The sequence below is a fragment of the Trachypithecus francoisi genome, unplaced genomic scaffold, assembly GCF_009764315.1.
Source record: "Trachypithecus francoisi isolate TF-2019V2 unplaced genomic scaffold, Tfra_2.0 Lachesis_group9, whole genome shotgun sequence".
Lineage (NCBI taxonomy): Eukaryota > Metazoa > Chordata > Mammalia > Primates > Cercopithecidae > Trachypithecus > Trachypithecus francoisi.
The window spans coordinates 33,042,242-33,055,516 of record NW_022681474.1 but is presented as its reverse complement, the minus strand read 5'-3'; the positions used below and the strand labels follow the sequence as shown (position 1 = coordinate 33,055,516).

At 41.5% G+C, this 13,275-nt stretch overlaps 1 protein-coding gene and 1 non-coding gene across 3 annotated transcripts in view; one reads left to right on the top strand and one right to left on the bottom strand.

Moving 5' to 3' along the window:
- DDX50 (DExD-box helicase 50) overlaps nucleotides 1-12,845 on the bottom strand; it is a 40,338-nt gene extending 27,493 nt beyond the window's left edge. Inside the window, exons 1-7 of one of the 2 annotated variants that reach the window (XM_033209793.1) lie at nucleotides 12,633-12,845; nucleotides 9,083-9,158; nucleotides 7,896-8,074; nucleotides 6,130-6,247; nucleotides 5,836-6,021; nucleotides 5,203-5,348; nucleotides 599-748 (exon numbers count right to left, since the gene is read on the bottom strand). In XM_033209793.1, coding sequence (XP_033065684.1) covers nucleotides 599-748; nucleotides 5,203-5,348; nucleotides 5,836-6,021; nucleotides 6,130-6,247; nucleotides 7,896-8,074; nucleotides 9,083-9,158; nucleotides 12,633-12,719 — 942 coding nt within the window. In that variant the 5' untranslated portion in view covers nucleotides 12,720-12,845. The remainder of the gene's footprint in view (nucleotides 1-598; nucleotides 749-5,202; nucleotides 5,349-5,835; nucleotides 6,022-6,129; nucleotides 6,248-7,895; nucleotides 8,075-9,082; nucleotides 9,159-12,632) is intronic. The other variant, XM_033209792.1, reaches the window with a different exon arrangement.
- LOC117082951 lies at nucleotides 7,384-7,490 on the top strand. Its single transcript, XR_004436864.1, has one exon. It is a non-coding gene; the product is annotated as a U6 spliceosomal RNA (small nuclear RNA).
- Nucleotides 12,846-13,275: the final 430 nt, after the last annotated feature.

Here is a 13,275-nt window from a genome sequence, read left to right as displayed (position 1 = left end):
TCTTACCCATAGAAATTCATTTTGTTTCAACTTTTATATTTTCCAGATCACATTTTCAAAGTTTAAAAAAAAATGATAACATCTGATAGAGGTCAGGTGTGATGGCTCACATCCATAATCCCAGCACTTCGGCAGGCCAAGGCGGGTGCGGGGGCCGCGGAGTGGGGAAGGCGGGGAATTGCTTGAGCCCAAGAGTTCAAGACCAGCCTGGGCTACATGGTGAAATCTCATCTCTACAAAATATGCAAAAAATTAGCTGGGCATTGTGGCACGCACCTGTAGTCCCAGCTACTCAAGAGGCTGGGGTGGGAGAATCACCTGAGCCCAGGAAGTCAAGAATGCAGTGAGCCATGATTGTCCCACTGCACTCCAGCCTGGGCATAACAGGGAGACCCTGTCTCAAGACAAACAAACAAAACTGATAAAATCTATCCTGACTTATCAGGTCACAGGATTACAGGTGTGAGCCACCACACCCAGCCTTACAACTCAATTTTGAGAATGACTATCAAATCTAGTCCACAAAGGACAATATAATTTTCGTTCAGTGATTCATCCCCATAATTTCAATTACAGAAAGCATGAAGAAAAGACTTACCTGTTTTATGTGTGGATTCATGGCCATTTCAGTTACATTCTTTTTGGTCTCACAGAAAATAATAGCCCTCCCTTTAGACCCACTGTAGACTTGAAGGACATCTCCAATAACTGCCGGCCTCTGAGACCAATGACACTGGATGGCCAAATGCTTTGAAGAAAGAAAATATCACAGTATTTGTTTCATTAAAATTATTTTAAAATACTTCTCTTGTGTAGTTTTTCTATCCGGTCAAGAATTAGCCTTCCTGGGAGACTGTAAGACAAAGACTCTCCTCAACAGCACTTAAAAACAATATAGACAAATGGCCAACAATAAACTGATGAAAGAATAAACAAACTGCAGTATATTCAAACAGAATACCATTCAGCAATTAAAAGAAACCAACTACTGATACACATGGAATACGAACCTTAAAAAAAATGTCAAATAAAGTCTTAACAGAAAATGAGCACACACAGTATAATTCCATTTATATGAAGTTCCAGAATAGGCAAAACCAATCAATTGCGGAAGAAAAATCAGAACACTGATTGTCTCTGAACCGGGAATACTAACTGGGAATGGGCATGAGGGAACTTTCTGGGATGATGGCAATATTCTATATGGTGATAAGGGTTTGGGTTACACACATATGAATTTTTCAAAAATAGGCAAATGTACAAAGATTTTGCATTTCATTGTACATAATAAAAATTATAATATTAATGAACCTCAAAAACATATGCTAAGTGAATGAAACAAGACATAAAAGGTCACATATTGTATGATTACATTTATAGTCACGCGTTGCTTAATGACAGGGATACATTCTGAGAAATGCATTGTTAGGCGGCTTCATCATTATGCAAATATCAGAGCGTACGTACACAAACCTAGGGTATAGCCTACTACACACACCTAAGCTATGTATGTCCTATCGCTCCTAGGCTACAAACCTAAACAGCATGTTACTGTACTGAACACTGTAGGCAATGGTAAGTATGTGTGTCTCTAAACATATCTAAACACAGAAAAGGTACAGTAAGAACATGGCATAAAAGATAAAAACTGATACACCTGTATAGGACAGCTCCATTATAATCTTATGGGACCACCATCGAATATGTGCCATTGTATATATGGTCCATCACTGACTAAAACATCGTTATGCAGCACATGACTGGACACGAAATATCCAAAACAGGTATATCCATTGAGACATACCTGTCTCAGTGATTGACAGTGGATAAAGAAACGAGGGAATGGAGGCTGGGAATGGTGGCTCACGCCTGTAATCCCAGCACTTTGGGAGGCTGAGGTGGGTAGATCACATGAGATAAGGACTTCAGACTAGCCTGGCCAATATGGCAAAACAATATCTCTTCTAAAAATACAAAAATTAGCCGGGCATGGTGGCGCATGCCTGTAGTCCCAGCTATTCACGTGGTTGAGGCAGGAGAATCACTTGAACCTGGGAGGTGGAGGCTGCAGTGAGCTGAGATCATGCTTTCATTTTTTAATGATACTAAAGAATAACATTGCACTGCAGCCTGGGCGACAGAGCAAGACTCTGTCTCAAAACAAACACACAACACAAACAAACAAGAAAACCCACCACATCTTTGAGTGGTATTAACAGTAAAAAAATAAATAAAAATAAAAACCACAGGGATGCAAATCATCAAAACAGACTATGGGAAACTCATAAGACAAATGAGTTTTTCTGTTGTTGTTTTTTTCTGAGATGGAGTCTCACATTGTCGCCCAGGCTAGAGTTCAGAGGCACAATGTCAGCTCACTGCAACATCCAGCTCCTGGGTTCAAGCGATTCTCCTTTTTCAGCCTCCCAAGTAGCTGGGACTATAGGCACGTGCCACTATGCCTTGCTAATTTGTGTATTTTTAGTAGAGATGGGGTTTCACCATCTCGGTCAGGTTGGTCTCGAACTCCTGACTTCAGGTGATCTACTGGCCTCAGCCTCCCAAAGTGCTGGGATTACAGGTGAGCCACCGCGCCTGGCCAACAAATCAGTTTTTTCAACAGAAAATTGCAAAGAAAAAATAGGAACTATAGACTATAAAATGTTTAAGACTCATATCAATCAGTAGCAATGTAAGAATTCTATTTGGATCCAGATTCAAACAAACTATTTAAAAAAGATAGCAACGGCAATGTGCACACTAGGTATTTAATGATTATAAGAATTACTATGCCAGTCGCAGTGGCTCATGCCTGTAATCCTAGGACTTTGGGAGACTGAGGTCATGAGTTTCAGACCATCCTGGCCAACATCCTGAAACACCCATCTCTACTAAAAACACAAAAAATTAGCCAGGTGTGGTGGTGGATGCCTGTAATCCCAGCTACTCGGGAGGCTGAGGCAGGAGAATCACTTGAACTGGGGAGGCGGAGGTTGCACTGTGCTGAGCTCACACCACTGCACTCCAGCCTGGGCAACAAGAGTGAAACTCCGTCTCAAAAAAATAATAAATAAATTACTGTTTTTCTTCTACTATGATAATGACTGTGGTTTTAAAGAGTCCTTAGTCACCATTTCAGAAGAATATACTATTACTTGAAGATGAAATGACTGGGATTGTTTCAAATGCAGGGGTGAAGAAAAGATCATTGTTAAAGACTAGTAATAGGTAATGGGTACATCATATTCTTTATACTATTCAATCTTTCTATTCAATTTACTACTCAATTTTATATGTTTGAAAATGTCCTTATCAACTTTTTTTACTGATACATGTTACATTCTTACTGCAAAACTTTCAACCATTACAAAACACACAAAGCTTCTTATTTTTTACTTTTTTTTTTTTTGAGACAGAGTCTCAATCTGTTGCCCAGGATGGAGTGCAGTGGCGCAATCTCGGCTCACTGTAAGCTCCACCTCCTGGGTTCAAGCAATGCTCCTACCTTAGCCTCCCGAGTAGTTGGGACTACAGGCATGCACTACCATGCCCAGCCAATTTTTGTATTTTTAGTAGAGATGGGGTTTCACTATGTTGACCAGGCTGGTCTCCAATTCCTGACCTCATGATCCACCCGCCTTGGCCTCCCAAAGTGCTGGCATTACAGGTATGAGCTACCATGCCCCGCCCACAAAGCTTCTTTTTACCATCCAGCACTCCCTTTCCCAGAAGTAATCATTATTTAATGTTTATTCTTTCAACCTGTTTTTGCATATTTACATAAATGCCTAAGGAATCCATTTAGTATTTTTTTAAATAGCGTAATTTTTGTACACATCATCGCATAATTTGGTTTTTATCACTAATTCTTAACCACTGCATTACATTCTGCAGATACTACTATCCACTTAGTCACCTAGTCTTTCCTACATACACATATATATGCATCTATTAAATAGAAAGATGACATATGTTACCTAGTTGACTGTCATAAATACTGTAAATATTACTTTTTTTTTTGAGATGTTGTCTCACACTGCCACCAGGCTGGAGTGCAGTGGCACGATCTTGGCTCACTGCAACCTCCTCCTCCTGGGTTCAAGCAAGTCTCCTGCCTCAGCCTCCCAAGTTGCTGGGATTAGTTGCGCGTCACCACACCCAGCTAATTGTTGTATTTTTAGTAGAGACAGGGTTTCGTCATGTTTGCTAGGATGGTCTCCATCTCCTGACCCTGTGATCTGCCTGCCTTGGCCTCCCAAAATGCTGGGATTACACACGTGAGCCACCATGTCCGGCCCTAATTCTTTTTTTAAACATACCATTGGTTTAACTTTCAAGGAGTCAAAATCATAAACCTTTTCCCTTATGGATTCTTCTTCTGACTTCTCTGGGCTTTGAGACAGGGTCTCCCTCTGTCACCCAGGCTGGATTACGGCGGTGCAATCTCAGCTTACTGCAACCTCCACCCAGGTTCAAGTGATTTTCGTGCCTCAGCCTCCCAAATAGCTGGGACTACAGGGACCCACCACCAGGCCAGTTAATTTTTCTATTAGTAGAGACAGGGTTTCAACATATTGGCCAGGCTGGTCTCCAACTCCTGACCTCAAGTGGTCTGCCCACCTTGGGCTCCCAAAGTGCTGGGATTATAGACATTAGCAACCATGCCCTACCCAACTTGTATGTTAGAAAAGCATTCCCTTTCCTGAAATCAAAAAACTCTTTATTCACCTACATCTGCTTTAAGCTGTTTTACAGCTTAATTTTTCAAATCTTTGAGAAATTTTTTTGGTTTAGGGGAATGGGATGAGGATCTAACTTTTTTTCACCTCAGCTTTAACAAATTATCTCCACACTATTCTTTTCTAGTCAATATAAATAGCCTTGTCACGTTGTAAATATTTTGTTGTTTTTTGTTTTTGTTTTTTGAGCTGCTTTAAAGAGAGAAACAAACACTTCAAATCTGTCTCTATGGCTGCTTGTGTGTTTCCTATTAGGATTTGCCTATTCATGTGCTTGTTTTCCCTCTATTTATTCTATTCTGCTACTCAGTCTCAGACTATAAAAACATATTGGTGTCTTACTAAGAGCAAAAGAGAAAGATTAGGCCTGAAGAGGTACTCAAAACTTAAGTTTAGCTTCAACAAATATCAAAAGTAAATACCAACTAAAAGCTAAAATCTATCATGCTAGAAAGCTACTTACTTCCACAGTAGTTGCAGCCTTTTGAGTCATTTTTCCAACAAGGTCAACCTGCTCATATCTGGATTTCATGTATTTTTTTGCAACTTTGTATACCCACTGTGGGCAAGTTGCAGAAAAAAGTAAAGTCTGAGGATTGTCTTCAGAATCTTAAATAAACAAAAAGAATTCAAATGTTTTCGTAATTTCCCATGATGTAGCCAGCTTTTAAAAATTCCAAGCTTCAAAAAAATAATGAAAAATTTAAAACTTGGGGTGAATTTTTAACACAGAGACTTCATTGCAATTATTAAAACTTTCAACTTGCAAAACTGGGGGACAATAGGAAGAGAACTGAACCTAAAAGGAAGGTGAAAATTTAAGAAGGAACAATGAACAAAAAAATCAATAAAATGAGTTAGTAAATCTAACCACTGACTATAAAAAAAAAAAAAAACAGAATAAAGCATAGAAAGCTAAGAAAATAGTTAAAAAGATGCTATCATACTTTCTTTTTCAAGGACAGAACAGATAACAAATTATTTTAGTTTTGTTAGAACACAGGGAACACTGCAATAAGAATTATTAAATAAAAACTCGTTTGCATTTAAGATTGAAGAATAATTGCTAATGTGCTTATTTTGAATTAGGATATACCAGTTTTGTAGGATTCGTGAATAATATCTTCAACTTGTTCAGCAAAACCTAAATCTAACATTTGATCCACTTCATCAAGCACAACATGTCGCAGTTTAGAAAGATCCAATCGGCCACTCTGCAGATGGTCTTTGATACGACCAGGGGTTCCAACCAAGATGTCAATACCATTTCGAATATGATTAACTGTGAGAAGAGAGAAATGCCAACAATATGTAAAATTCACACTTTCACATTTATTTAAATATAAGTATCAAATACATCTTTGTGTTTCTATCATACATATTTACTCACTTTGGCTTTGATATGATGTTCCACCATAAAAACACGCCACACTGAGTTTTCTAGTTATATCTTTGAAGTCTTTGGCTACTTGGTTTGCCAGTTCCCTTGTTGGAGCCAAAACAAGTACCTGAGCAAGAGGTTTAAAAAACAAAAAGATACTTTTCTAAAGACATATCTGAATTAAAACCAAGAAGACTTTTTGTATGTGCATTTAAAACCAGGAATCTCTACATTAATGTCATAGTATTTAAAGATACAACACAAATAGCAATAAGAACAGCAGTGCGCCAGGCGCAGTGGCTCACGCCTGTAATCCCAGCACTTTGGGAGGCCGAGACGAGTGGATCACGAGGTCAGGAGATCGAGACTATCCTGGCTAACATGGTGAAACCCGGTCTCTACTAAAAATACAAAAACCCAGGAGGCGGAGCCTGTAGTGAGTCTAGATCCCACCAAGGCACTCCACTCCGGCCTGGGAGACTGAGCGAGTCTCCGCCTCAAAAAAAAAAAAAAAAAAAAAGGCAGTGTTGAGATTATATCCTATGTCCTATTTCAGTCTTTTCCTAATTTCGCCCCTAAAACATAACTCTCCGAAAAGATTTATCCTATAAGTCAATACGGCCAACCTGATTTGTGATAGTTAATCCAAGACTATTATGATTTAATTATATTTATATATGTTAATTTGCTCTTATAATACCACCCAGTTGTCTTACAAAGAACAAATTACTTTTAGTCATACAGCTATTCATATTATGGTGCTGATTTTTTTATTCACTTTTACAAACCTTAAGTGTACACAGCTTTTTAGGTCAAATTTTAGGCTTACATTTTACAAGTTCCCTCTGTCAGTTGATTTTACATTTATAAAATAAGACAGATGTCTAGCACCCCAATAATATATAAACAAGCAGTATCATTTCAGTAATACTCTTCTTAAAAAGTCCATCTGGGCCGGGCACGGTGGCTCACGCCTGTAATCTCAGCACTTTGGGAGGCTGAGACGGATGGATCACGAGGTCAGGAGATCGAGATCATCCTGGCTAACACGGTGAAACCCCATCTCTACTAAAAGATACAAAAAACGAGCCGGGTGTGGTGGCAGGCACCTGTAGTCCCAGTTACTCGGGAGGCTGAGGCAGGAGAATGGTGTGAACCCGGGAGGCAGAGTTTGCAGTGAGCTGACATCGTGCCACTGTACTCCAGCCTAGGTAACAGAGCGAGACTCCATCTCAAAAAAAAAAAAAAAAAGTCCATCTGTGTGTACTCACTTCAGCAGCACATACACTAAAATTGGAATGACACAGAGAAGATTAGCATGACCCCTGCACAAGGATGACATGAAAATTCATGATGCATTCCATACTAAAGGGAAAAAAAGTCAACACTGAAATAAATGATGCTGAACATTTACTGAATGACAAATAAATGAACACCTCTTTAGAAAATTCATTTGTTTAAAAGCAAAGGTCAGGACTGAAAAAAAGAGAAGAAAAGGTCAACTAAATATATAAACTGTAAATAAGATATACTGGCTTTGTAATTCATGAAATTACAAAAGACATCTATGGATCCATGCACATCACATTCATATGCAAAAACTACTTCATTTTAACTATGCTTGAAATTTCTTTTTGTGAAAAACAACATATTTTTGTTTTGTAACACAGTGTTAACTTTTCTGTCTTGGGGGTACTAGAACTTAGGACTGGTGTAACTTTCTTTCCCTTGCTGTTAGAGTAACGTTTAAAGCTTTTACCCCCTATAATGATTACCTTTGGTGAGCGGCTTTTTTTAATTGTTTCTTGATTTCTTTGGAGTCTTTCAATTAAGGGGATGGCAAAAGAGAATGTCTTTCCTGTTCCTGTCCGTGCTTGAGCTATTAAATCTTTTCCTTCATATACAGGACCAAAGGTCTTAACTTGAATAGGAAAGAGATATGTTACCCCTCGACCTGTAAAATGAGATTTCATTAAAATACTTCTTTACGACTAGCATTAGGAAAAAATATATTCATTTGAAAATGACAATCATGATTCTTGTATGTCTGCCTAACGACATATCACCTGGTGACACAGCTATTCCTACCACAAACAAGAATTACTAAAAAATTAGTCTAAACTTTTTACAAACGTATATAAATCTTAAAGCTAAAAACAAGTCAGAATACTGAAAAGGATGATGTAAAAGTAACTGCAATTAAAGAAGAGCTACTTCTCCATTCTTTTTATGTTCTCCTTTTGGTCAGAAAAGGCACAGGAGTTTTACAAAATCTAGTGATACCCGGGCGCGGTGGCTCAAGCCTGTAATCCCAGCACTTTGGGAGGCCGAGACGAGCGGATCACGAGGTCAGGAGATCGAGACCATCCTGGCTAACACGGTGAAACCCCGTCTCTACTAAAAATACAAAAAACTAGCCGGGCGAGGTGGCGGGCGCCTATAGTCCCAGCTACTCGGGTGGCTGAGGCAGGAGAATGGCATGAACCCAGGAGACGGAGCTTGCAGTGAGCTGAGATCCGGCCACTGCACTCCAGCCTGGGCGACAGAGCAAGACTCCGTCTCAAAAAAAACAAAAAACAAAAAACAAAATCTAGTGATAGATTTTTAATTGCATATCCATTAAAACTGCATACCTTTGGGCCAGCCGTAGTGGCTCACACCTGTAATCCCAGCACTTTGGGAGCCCAAGGTGGACAGATCACAATGTCAGGAGTTCGAGACCAGCCTAACCAACATGGTGAAACACTGTCTCTACTAAAAACACAAAAATTAGCCGGGTGTGGTGGCATGCGCCTGTAATCCCAACTACTCAGGAGGCTGAGGTAGGAGAATCACTTGAACCCAGGAGGCGGAGGTTGCAGTGAGCCAAGATCGCGCCACTGCACTCCAGCCTGGGCAACACAGCGAGGCTCCATCTCAAAACAACAACAGCAACAACAACAACAACAACAAAATCACATACCTTTCAGAAGCTTTATAGTCTCTTCAGAAATAGGAAAATTGGAGAAGGCTCCTTCTTTCTGTTCACGTGTTAAGGTCTGTAAAAATGAAATCAATGGCCTAAATAATATAATTTATATTCAACTCTTCTTCATTTACTGTTTTTAATTTTGTACAGATTCACTTACAAGGAAACTTAGTGGAACACTCTTTATTTTTCTTTTTTTTTTTTGAGACAGGGTCTCACTCTCTTGCCCAGGTTGGAGTGCAGTGGCACCATCACAGCTCACTGTGGCCACAACCTCTGGGCTCAAACCCTTCCCACCTCAGCCTCCCAAGGAGCCAGGACCACAGGCGCACGCCACCATGCTCACTTACTTTATTTTTTGTAGAGACAGTGTCTCACCATGTTACCCAGGTTAGTCTTAAACTCTTGGCCTCAAGAGATCCACTTGGCCAGGTGCTGTGGCTCACACCTGTAATCCCAGCACTTTCAGAGGCCAAGGCAGGTGGATCACCCGAGGTTAGGAGTTCAAGACCAGTCTCACCAACATGGAGAAACCCTGTCTCTACTAAAATACAAAATTAGCCAGGTGTGGTGGCGCATGCCTATAATCTCAGCTACTCGGGAGGCCGAAGCAGGAGAATCACTTGAACCCAGGAGGCGGAGGTTGTGGTGAGCCGAGATTACGCCATTGCACTCCAGCTGGGACAAGAGCGAAACTCCGTCTCAAGAAAAAAAAAAAAAAAAAAATCCTCCCACCTTGGCCTCCCAAACTGCTGAGATTATAAGCATGAGCCACTATGCCCAGCCAAAAAGGTTATTTATTAATCTAAATCATACAGATGTAGACAAAATTATAAAGATTAACACAAGCCTATAAACTAAGCTAAAAAAAATTACATAATGAGGAATGTAAAGTTTTTCTGAAAATAAGTAATTTATTCTATGGCTTTTGAAAGCTTTTTTATTTAGGTTGCTAATACAAGAGAAAATTACTGTAAGTTTGAAGATTTCTTTAACATATATACAAGTTAGCATGACATTATCATTTAACATTTATTGAAAACTCTGTACACTAATGTGTACACAGAACAAAAACAGTATGCCCTACCCAGTCAGCTTTACTGTTCATGTGTTTAAAGAGACATACACTAACAATTTTCAAACTTGGAATTAGATAAAAAATAATTTCAAATTCAAATTGCATGCCATTTAAACAAACCTCAATGCTGCTGTTACCTTTTTATGATTAAAAAAAAAATTACAAAAATAAACACTGGCCGGGCGCGGTGGCTCAAGCCTGTAATCCCAGCACTTTGGGAGGCCGAGACGGGCGGATCACGAGGTCAGGAGATCGAGACCATCCTGGGTAACACGGTGAAACCCCGTCTCTACTAAAAATACAAAAAAACTAGCCGGGCGAGGTGGCGGGCGCCTGTAGTCCCAGCTACTCGGGAGGCTGAGGCAGGAGAATGGCGTGAACCCGGGAGGCGGAGCTTGTAGTGAGCTGAGATCCGGCCACTGCACTCCAGCCTGGGCGACAGAGCGAGACTCCGTCTCAAAAAAAAAAATAAAATAAAATAAAATAAAATAAAAAAAAATAAACACTGTTGGCCAGGCAGGGTGGCTCATGCCTGTAATTCCAGCACTTCGGGAGGCCAAGGTGGAAGGATCACTTAAGCCCAGGAGTTCAACACTAGCCTGGGCAACACAGTGAGACCCTGTCTCTATCAAAAAGAAACAAACAAACAAACAAAAAATAAATAATACACTGTCATTGTAGAAACTTTTGAAACTGGCAGGGCCCAGTGGTTTATATCTGTAATCCTGGCACTTCAGGAGGCCAAGGCTCACGCAATCCTCCCATCTTAGTGTTCCAAAGTGCTAGGATTACAGGCATGAGCCACTGCGGCTAGCCACCAGACCAGTATTCTAATGCTCCATTTCTTTTAGTTGGTATTCCAATCCGTTTCCAAATCTCTGGTTATCTTTCATAAAGGGCCGTCAACACATATTTCTGGAGAATTTACAATGTGAAAGCCACCAATTTACAACAATATAGTGAAACATAAGGATGGACAACGATTTGGTCATTTTCCTCAAGAACTTTTCGGAAATATGTGGCATAATATAGGAAAAATGAACTAATTTTACATAGAAATGCATAATAAATGTCAATCAAATGATAAAGATAGCCACTGAAACTAGGTAACTGTACACTAGGGTTGTTAGGAAAAACATAAACTAGGCCTTGACAGGTGGACAGGATTTGGATGCAAAAGACAAGAATTTCAAAAGAAGCCTTTTTAAAAAATACCTGCTTAGTTTTCTGCTTACACTCTAGGTAGCTTCAGTAGTCAAATTCACAGAGCGAAAGTAGAATGGTGGTTGCCGGGAGTGGAAGGAGAGAGGAATGAGAAGTGGGTGTTTAATGGGCACAGAGTTTCAGTCTGGGACAATGAAAAGTTCTGGAGATGGATGGCGGTGACAGCTGCAAAACGATGTAAATATACTTAATGTCACAGAGCTATATACCTAAAAATGGTTAAAATGATAAATGTTATGTATATTTTAGCACAACAAAAGAAAAGTGTTAGCTGGAATGGCAAGTTTACTTTAGTGATAAGGTCAGAGAGGTAGATTCTGCTTTCTAAGGCTATACAAAGTAAATCTCATTCTTTGGTTGAATGTCAGCCTCCGAATACTGCCACCTTAGCCTCTTCAGCTGATTTCTTTTTTTCCAGGTCAAATGTCTCCAGTAATAATTTTACCTGGGCATTTTTCAGCACCTTGTGATCCTCTGAGCATTTCAGGATGTTTTTTCCTTTTCCTACCTTTTTTTTTTTTTTTGGAGGCCATGGGGGTGGGAGGAGGAAAGACTACAACTCCTCTAGAGGCTCCTTGAGAGCAGGGACCATTTCTTTACTTGTTTAGTTTAACCTCCTTGGTGCTCAGCAAAGAGTATGGTACAAATTAGGTTCAATAAACACCTGCGGATTGAATGAAACTACTGACCGTAAAAGCTATTAATAATGCAACCCACACGATCTCCATCACTGACAAATCCTGGCAAGGCTCACTGTGACACTTTTCCTTAAGCCGCTATAGTTATTGAGGTTTGTAAACCTAAGATCGCTTTCCCCAGGATTCTTGCACAGGGGACAGGGTGACAGAAGCAACACATATTCAAAGCAATCATTTGTTCTTAATCATCTTCTAACAGGGCCAATGAGAACGAAATGACAGGCGTCACTGCTTAAGGAGAGAAAGAACAGATTCCACGGTGACGGGAGCTTGAGTCTGCCCATCTCTGAGATTCAGGCGCCAACGGGAAGGGCTGAGGGGCCACGCGGGGGGGAGGCCCAAAGCCCAGGGCCATCTTTATCCAGGTCGGGAGTGTGGAAGTGGAAACGGTCTCTGAGCGACCTCAGAGGGCCGAGGGCGACGCGAAGGGAGGCCCTCAGATGATCCGGCCCGGTTCTGACAGGCCATCATCAGGGACAGACAGTTCCCCTCCCCGCCCAAGCCGGCGCAGCCCAAAAGGAGGCGCGGCCCATGCTCAGCGCACCTTTTGCCTCTCCTTCTTCTGGCTCTCGGACTCCTCCAAGGGTGCTTCCAGCTCCATAATGTCCCCCCAGAGGAGTTTCCCAGGCATTACTGGCCACCGCCGCCTCCCTCCGGGCACAGTGGCCACAACCACCTACGGGCAGCGACAGCGTGAAAGGAAGCGGGGGCAGGGCGGCCGCCCGGCCTTGGCCGTGCGTCACTTCCGGGACACGCACCGCACGGCGGGGAAAAATAATCCCGGATACGCTCGGTTTAAGTCCTTCCATTGCGCCGCAACTTCTCAACCAATGAGTGTGAAAGATCTCAACTGTCCCACCCTTGTTATGAAGTGATTAGTTACTAGAATAAAACCCTGGCCAATCTCCATAAGGGAATCACGCACTGATTAGCATAAATAGTTCGGTTTATCTTCCCCTCCCCCACTCCGAACTGGTCTCCTCGGCCCCGCAGAGTCTTTTGGGGGCTTCCCAGTGTTCACTGCTGGGGCTGGGAAGCCCTTCAACGTCGGTAGACACTGTCCGGCGCGCGGTGGGCGGGTGCGTGGGCAGGCCCGCGCTGAGGCCAGTGGGCACCGCCACGCACCGCCTTGCTATTTGCCGCCGGAAGCTGAAGCCCTCCGCCCCGCCCATTGCGGGGGAGATGTT